The sequence below is a fragment of the Clupea harengus genome, chromosome 14 (genome assembly GCF_900700415.2).
Source record: "Clupea harengus chromosome 14, Ch_v2.0.2, whole genome shotgun sequence".
NCBI classification, from domain to species: Eukaryota; Metazoa; Chordata; class Actinopteri; order Clupeiformes; family Clupeidae; genus Clupea; species Clupea harengus.
This window is the reverse complement of record NC_045165.1, coordinates 10,745,029-10,753,786: the sequence shown is the minus strand read 5'-3', so window position 1 is coordinate 10,753,786 and position 8,758 is coordinate 10,745,029. Positions and strand designations below refer to the sequence as shown.

The 8,758-nt window shown below is 40.2% G+C and overlaps 1 protein-coding gene across 1 annotated transcript; it reads right to left on the bottom strand.

Annotated features, from left to right (window-relative positions):
* Positions 1 to 1,466: 1,466 nt before the first annotated feature.
* Positions 1,467 to 5,681, bottom strand: lgals3b (lectin, galactoside binding soluble 3b). The gene is made up of 6 exons (XM_031580368.2): positions 5,467 to 5,681; positions 4,509 to 4,519; positions 3,985 to 4,329; positions 3,610 to 3,698; positions 2,312 to 2,480; positions 1,467 to 1,922 (listed from the first exon to the last, which is right to left on the bottom strand). Exons 2-6 carry the CDS (start codon positions 4,512 to 4,514, stop codon positions 1,764 to 1,766), a joined length of 768 nt encoding a protein of 255 aa, XP_031436228.1. The 5' UTR covers positions 4,515 to 4,519; positions 5,467 to 5,681; the 3' UTR covers positions 1,467 to 1,763.
* Positions 5,682 to 8,758: the final 3,077 nt, after the last annotated feature.

Below are 8,758 nucleotides of genomic sequence, written 5' to 3'. Positions count from 1 at the left end.
GGCATAGCCTTCATATAGAGTGCAGCGTAATGACGTACCCCACAAGGGGCACGTTCATTGGGGAAAAGACAGGAATATGAATATTGTCGTTAGAATAAGTAATTTAGATTACTAAAGTTTACAGTAAAATAATGTCTGAAACGCCTGCAGATATAACGTATAGGTCAGACTCTAGTGAATCATAGTTTTCATCGTTTGACAGTACAAACATTTTATCAATACACATTTTGATGCTCAGAAGAAGTGAATATGGCTATATCTACATCACCTACAGAAGAAAAAGCACTTCTTTCTAATGGGGGTGTGATCTGGGACAATGAGGCCATACATTTTTATTAAGTATTTTTTTATAACCTTTTTGTAGTGTTGTTCATTATACTCATATGACCTATATATTAGTACTCTTACACTCTTATGCTGTATGTTAGGATCCAAGGTAAAGGCCCTGTAAATAATTGAAGTTAAGGATCAGTTTCCATGAAACCTTTTGTAGACTGCCAACTGTTTCCATCATTAAAAATGAATGGCCTAATTTACTACAGGAGACTTGGTGCATGTGTGCCTCCCCTGCTATTGAATGTCAGTAAAAGCTTGTGTCAGAATGGCAAAAGGAGAATGGAGTAGCCTAGCCTATGATCCCAGTGTTAAAATGCCAGAGGATGTCCACATAAAGGCATCAAAGCCTTACCCACTAACGCTTCCTGTAGTCCTACCTTTATCTCAAGTCATTTTAGTCCCATCACAAAGAGATGAGATATCGGAAACAAACGCAGCACACTCTTTATAACAACCTACTGACGAAGACCAGCCGTGTCCAGTTGGGGATGGTGGACTTGTGGCCTGTGGGATAAAGAGGTATGTCCTCTTTGTACTGCAATGTCTCTCTGTACCCTTATTCAGTTTGAGTTTTCTGTTTGGTGATCTAAGACCGTTGCACTAGGGGCATGAAGGGACAGACAGCCGCCTGGAACACCCCTGAATGCTTGAGTGACAGGCCTTTGGTCCACTAAATAAATAGCTTGAATGGTGCATGGCTAATGGTGCATGCATGTGTGTGTATCTGTATTATTCACTTCTGTAAACAGGTTTGCAGGTTTGTCAGTGAAAACTACCTTAGACTGCTAGCTAGTGTGTGCTAGCTAGACTGTATCATTTTCTCTCAGAGATCAGGGAATGAAGCACATGTTTATTAACTCCACCCACTTATTAGCCCCTCCCATATCGTTTTCACAAGCAGACGTTTAAGCCTGTGACATAATATTTGCTTGTCTTTATCATTTCACAGATATATATTGTGGAATCTTTGACAAAAAAGTCACAACATGGCAAACAAGACCATAATCTTACCACACCTGTTGCTTATGGAATAACACTACCATCTAGTGGTGAGGGATCATATGACCTGATGTTGTAACATTGAGCACATCTTGTACTGAAAAGCAGACCATTGTCTTGATTAATGTGGCATGTATGCCATTTATTGATAGAAAGAACTTTGATAGAAATGTACTATGTATATAAAATTGATGTAAAACATGATAATATATGAAAAAATGGCTGAGGTCCACACCCTCCAACCGCTCTGCAGGTTTCCCCTCAAAGACCACTGGTAAGGAGGCTCCGGGTCATCCAGTAAATGAATGGACGAACAGAATGTAGATTTTCACCCATTTCCCCCTAAATCTCAGATTAAAAAAAGGATAATCTGCAATATCCCCCCTCATTATGTCAGTAGAAGCAAACCCCTGTCATGGGTATAAACCTCAGTGTAGAGTTTCAATGTTAACGGCTGTAAGGGTGATGTCGTCGTAGATGCCCAGGCCGGTGATCATGTGGAGGTCCCGGATCCTGTGCCTGTACTCCAGCAGGTGGGACTTGTTCACGGCCACCTTATACTCATTATTGGTGCAGAGGATCTTCAGCTGAAACAGCAGAGAAGAATGTTACCTCACATTTAGTAAAAGGGTATTATATCTAATTAAGTGAGTTAGCAAATGCTTTATCATAAACAATTAGCAATACACTGTAAATCAATTTAGTACTCAATATTGTTTTGTGCCTGGTTGGAACAGATCCTCTTTATATTACTTCAATTACATCTTATGCTTGGTTACTGGTGGTAAATTACCTTTTCTTGGTGTGTACATAAGTCATATTTATTTAGATATCATAGTTCATAATTCAGACAAAACATTTTTTTGATAGCTGGACGCGTTGGCCAGAATTTAGTGCCTGGAGTGAGTTAAGCCGCCATGTCAAGTAGCCTATAACTTCCAAAAGATAATTTTTTAGGTCACTTCCCTATACTCACCTCAAAGGGTTGCCCAGCAACAAAAGGGAAACCAGGACAGTTTCTCTCCTCTGTGCCCCACTGACTTCCTACCAAGCTGTTCCTCACAACCACTTTTGTCCCATACTCATCGAATCGTGGATTAAAGTGGAAAGCGATATCCTTTCCTTTGCTCAGGTTTACTGTGAATCTGTTGTTAAAGACAAGAGTGAAGATAAGGAGGAATATTACATATCAAGTAGATTTAAAGCAATGAAGAATACATGCAAAACCCTTGGATAGGAGGTGCTGCTGAACCACAACAAGCAGAAGAATCAGAAAACAGCCTGAAGATAGGTTACTGTACATGGAATGCACTGGACTGTCCAGAATTAAATATGTGTAGTCTTTGTAATCATGATGGGACAAGTATGTAGTCTTTACGAATGTGGTTAGCTGGTATCTACTTCCTCATTGAGCTAGCTGTCTGTGTCTCTCTGCTCTTTCAAGGTTATCCCCATCTACCCCTGTGCAAGCATCTGTCAGTAGCACGTCTCTGAAGGTGTCAGGGAGTGAGGTTTACTCACTGCAGTACTTTACCCGCTAGCTATTGTTATACAAGCTGGGCCAGATAATGTGTTTCCTTCCTGACTGTTGTTGATAAGGCGCTTCAGACACAGATTATGTGTGAAGCAAAAATAATTACACTGTCAAGAATGTTTCCTAGGATTACACCGCTCCTCAATCCAGAGATTGATTGCAGTTTCAGGAGAAAAAATAAACCAGATTTCAGAAACAGAACATGATTAGCTTAATCCTTGCATCAGTGCTTTGTTTAACTAGTTTAATTAATTAAAGACTTTCCAGTGAACTGATAAACATTTTACAGGTATGCACACAAGGACTTTATTAAAAACATATCAACCACAAACAACAACAACGACAACAACAAGGAATCATTTCAAAGATTTGAGACGGATGAGGGAAGAAATCTCTGTCTATGACTTTCTTTCTATTTATCAGTACCAGCAGACAAGAGAGTTAATAAAACCGTTTTTGGTTATTCTAAGTGTCTAGGGTAATAATTCTCTTTTTTTTCAAATCTCTATACAATTATTCATCTGTCAACAGTTAGTGGCTCCAAGAAAATGGTACGAAAAGGAATAACTATCGTATATAAATCTATAAATCTGCAATGACTAAATGTATAATCATCCATAATAAATACATCTATAATCAATACATCTAAAATACATTTATATCAGTGAAAATTTTAAATATCTAAAATAGATATAAATATATGAGTTTCATGTGAGGTGCAGAGTTACGAATGTACTCACTTTTTGGCATTGGGCTTGACATGTCCAAGGATGGTGATGAGCAATTTATCATACACACCTCTTGGCATACTCTGGTCATATGGCAGAGTCTATCAAGGGAGAAATGAATTATCTGTTAGATTAACTTAGACATACTGGAACACCAACAATGTTTTTTTTTCAAATAATAAAATTGGCATTTTAAACGAAATTGCTCTCATATTTGAAAGACAAATAAATGTAATAGAAAGATTTTTTTAGATTTTGTACAACCCTTGATTATACTGATATAGGATGTCATGAAGTGATTCAACTGACTGACAGACATCCTCTTATGAAGTGGTGTAACGCTCACTGCTCCATCTTGTGGTGTAACGCTCACTGCTCCATCCTTACCAGTGGTCTTTGAGGGGAAACCTGCGGAGCGGTTGGAGGGTGTGGACCAGGCCAGGATGGTTGGTTTGGCTGGCCTGGCTGGCCTGGTTGGCTGGGTTGGCCTGGCCATGTTGGCTGGCTGGGTTGGCCTGGCCATGTTGGCTGGCTGGGTTGGCCTGGCCATGTTGGCTGGTTTGGTTGTCCAGGCCATGTTGGCTGGTTTGGTTGTCCAGGCCAGGTGGGGTTGCTGGGCTGTCCAGGCCATGTTGGCTGGTTTGGTTGTCCAGGCCATGTTGGCTGGTTTGGTTGTCCCGACTGTTGCGGGTTGTTCTGTCCGGGCCAAGAGCCGCCTAATGCATCTGAAAGCTTTTAGAGACGGGGAGGTCGAAACAGAGACCGAAGGAATCATTAAAAACAAATTGTCCTAGAATGCTACAGAGAAGGGTAAAGAGGCATCCAGCACAATTCCACACGTCTGTGAAAACCATACTCTACATCAACATGCACCACTAATATGTCAGGAGCTTGAAAGAGGGCTTACTTACATCCATGTCAACTGCAAATCAGACAGAGAGAGAAAGAGAAAAAATATTATTAGCATGATTTTCACAAAGGTTTGGGCTGTCTCATTACGTCTCATCACATTACGTGTTCTTTTCAACAGATCTGACACCTAATCCTGGGAGTTGTGCTGCCTCTATGGGGATCCCATGAGCATGAGTCACACTGGAATATTTCCACTCCACCCAAATGTGAGAGTGAGGGGGACAAGTGCTGAGAGATCAGACACTTTAACACTTTAACAATTTCACAATGTCTAAACTCAAAACTGTGAAATTTCAAATGATTTTACATGGCAGAATGCTGCAATTCCCTGTTAATAAGTTCAAGATGAACACAGTGTTGAAAGCATGACATCAAGACTGTGTAAACATTATGAAACGGGATGCGTGTGTGAATATGACTTGGCATGTCATGCAGAAAATGGTGGTGAATCTTCACAACTTTGACTAAGCTCAACAACTGGAGTTAGGCCTTCACATACTGGCCATGCAGTAAACATACAGATAAAAACAAAGTAATACATTAGGAGAAGCAATGGCAATTGAATGTATTAAAGGTAGTTGAACAGCACTTAAGCCATCTCTAAGCAGACATGACGGTCTACAATGTATCACTTTAGGAGGTTCTTTTTCTTTCTTTTTTTATAAAGATATGTATGACATCAAAGTCACTCAGTGGTTCCCAGCATAGGTTCCATAGTTCCATATAGTGCCATAGTTATATCTAATCAGTTTGTCATCTGTAAAACTTCCTGCATTTAAATGGTCTCATAAACATGGCTACCTACTTCCTGGATCTCTGATATTATTTTGAATATATATATCCCTGTGAGGCAGATAGCAGATAGCAGCTATCAGCTAAAGTCCCTGTTATGTAGAAGCATTGCCTCGGATGGATTTAGTGAGCACACTGACATGGAACAGCAGCGGGAGGCCTTACCTGTTCTGTAGTGTGCAAGTCACCGACGTCTTCTCCTCAGGTGGCAGAAACAGACAGAAAGGAATTTAGGGTGGGGCCTCTCTTATACACTCGGACACCCTCCCAAACTGTTTGCCACCAGCCCCTGCCCCCTGTTTTGCGTACACATTTGCACTAACACACCTTATTTGCTTGCTGGAGTGCCGTTGGAAGGACACACCCATAGGTGCACCAGCAAACAGCACGCCCACCTGTATAAAAATACACAGAACATGTCGGGCCAAGCATAAAAAATGTCATCATGTTAGGTAACAATGTGACTTGTTAAAATACTTCCTTGATTCCACCATGTGATCTTTTGTAAGTGTAGCTTTGCACTGAGAAAATAAGAAAATTGGAAAACCTTAATAGGAGTTGGGTGATTAACATCATCACTATCTTCCCCACTCCATTATGGCAATATCACAATGTAACTGGGGTTTATTGTGGGTGTGGATGAGAGAAGAATGCAGCTGGGCGTACCCTGAGCACCCCCTCTGTACACAATCCCACACAAATAACAGGCAGTCTGACAATCACAGAAAAGAATTTAGTTGCCATGACGACTAGGTGAGATCTGGCAGTACTGTATGGAGTTTGAAAGCATATTCCGTCGTCTCATAGCAACCACTGTGCTGTCACTAAAGTGTTCACTGGCCATGTTTTTGTGGCAAACACAGAAGCAGACAGGAGAAGACGTGAGGTCAGAGACCGTCTCTTAATCCTAAAAGTTGAGGTTGGGATAATTACTGTGAAATATTACACCCATGTGCATGTTATTCTCTTCGGGAAGGTAGGGTATTTCATGAATGGCCAGGATGTTGAGTGGAATGGAAAATTCTTGTAATAACAAAAAAAAACGATTTCCCTCTGAGTCCAACAAAAGGACACACCTTATGCATTCCATATGGATTTTCTTTGTAAACTGGGAGCAGCCAAACTATTAGTCCCTTCAGATAACATTGAGAAACATGATCAATTTTCCTTTTTGAAGGCACGGTAAAGAGTTCTGTCATGGTCAGGTACTTAGCTGAGTAATGGTACTTATCAGAGTATTTTCACAGTAGAATGTACAAATGTACTATATGCTATTCGCTATCTCCCCCACCCAGTTACATTTATAGGTATAGGTATATTGCACAATACTATAGACAGACCTCAATGAAATTTAGTCTACTATCTATACATGTTGAAACGCAACGCAGACGCTGGACTCCTTTAAAACTGGACTAAAAACATTTGTATTCAGGAAGGCATTTCTGGCCTTCTGATAAATCACTGTTACTAAGTTTTCTATTATGCTTATGTTAACTAGTCTTATCTTATTTTATTTTATTATTATAGTTAGTTTCTACTATGTTGGCACTCTGAGATTCTTCTGAATGAAGAGTGCGTTACAAATAAAATTAATTATTATTATTATGTTGAAAAAGTACCACCCACACATATCGTACATCCAGGAGAACATTTACATTTACATTTACATTTACATTACATTTACATTACATTTAGTCATTTAGCAGACGCTTTTGTCCAACGCGACGTACAAGGGAGAGAACAGTCAAGCTACGAGCATTAGAACCCTGGTGTAACAATAAATACTACTTTACATAAGAAATAAGAAAAACGAAACAGAAAAGAAAAGAAAAAGAAGTACAGGAATGCAACCGCTGTAAGTGCAAGTTAAGCACTAGTCGAAGTGCCAGTTTAGGAAGGGAGGTGCTCTCTGAAGAGTTGGGTCTTCAAAAGCTTCTTGAAGGTAGAGAGGGACGCCCCTGCTCTGGTGGTGCTAGGCAGTTCGTTCCACCAACGTGGAACTACAATGATGCAGACACAGACACATGCACACCAACACACACACACACACACACACACACACACACACACACACACACACACACACACACAAACAAACACACAGACACACACACTCACACACACACAGACACAGACACATGCACACACACACACACACACACACACACACACACACACACACACACACACACACACACACACACACACTCACACACACACACACACACACACACTCACACACACACACACACACACACACACACACACACACACACACACACACACTCACACAGAGACACACACACACACACACACACACACACAGACACATGCACACCAACACACTTTCCTTCATCTTCCTTTGTTTCATGGCCATATTTTCATAGTGTAAATGTATAACTTTTGAATAATCTACAAATTTGACTGATTACCTCTCCTTGTTCACACTAACTCACTCCAAATACTGGATGTGTAGAGAGTAGTCCTACACATAGAATTATGAATGTCAGATTATGAAACGTTTACATTTCTCACCCTGATTCTTTCTCCTGTGCATATGCACCTTGTATAAGTACTGTGTGACACCCCTTTTTAAGATGAAACAAACCTATCTGGAAACATGTAATAAAGGTGAAATGGCAGCCCTATATTTCTTGATGACTTTTTGTAGGAAGCAATTATTTACTCTAACTGTCACAGATTTATATAATGATTTGTGCCTTTGGGCTCTGTCTTTGCTTATGTTGTAGGTGAGATAAAAAAAAATCACAGGCAACCACAGAGGGAGTTACACCTATTGATTGTAACTTGGTGACCTTGGTGACACAACCATCCTCTCTCTCAGACTTCCCTACACTGAACAATCACCTATCTACACCCGTCTTTTACAACAGACCACTCGTCCATTTGAGATGTTCATGTCCTCTTTTGTGGTTAGAGAAAGGTACAATTAGTTTAGTTGGAAGTAATTACCCTTATATTGTATCAATTTACTATGACATTATTACATAAACATCATTTGAATCAGTAGTAGCAGCAGCAGCAATAGTGGTAGTAGTAGTATTAGTATTTATGTATTTGTTCATGTTCCCATTTCTCTCTGATCATACCCATACCCTTTTCATATCATCCTGATTTATACATTCCGTTAGAAAAGGGTGCATACGTACATCTGAAATATATATTTTAGATTAGAGATACACTAGAGGTGGTTTAGGATCCTGTCAGTTCACAGTCACAGAAGCGCCATCTACAGGACCTTTTTCACTAAGCATTGGTTTTACAACGAAGATGACTTGCAACTATGTGTGTTGCAACCCACCAAATATACAGCCAGAGGTGGATAGTGACGCCTATGGTTCGTACGTCAACGGCGCAGCTATATTGAACCAGGACACTTGATAGTAGAAATCTATGGAAATCAATCCCAAAACAGTAGTGGGAATCGTGCGTCGTA

What these genes read in the sequence shown, in the direction of transcription:
- lgals3b (XM_031580368.2), bottom strand. An exon ending in TTTCCCCTCAAAGACCACTG is followed by an intron (nt 3,699 to 3,984) that starts GTAAGGATGGAG and finishes CTCCCTTGATAG; the next exon opens with ACTCTGCCATATGACCAGAG. An exon ending in GTCAAGCCCAATGCCAAAAA is followed by an intron (nt 2,481 to 3,609) that starts GTGAGTACATTC and finishes CTTTAACAACAG; the next exon opens with ATTCACAGTAAACCTGAGCA.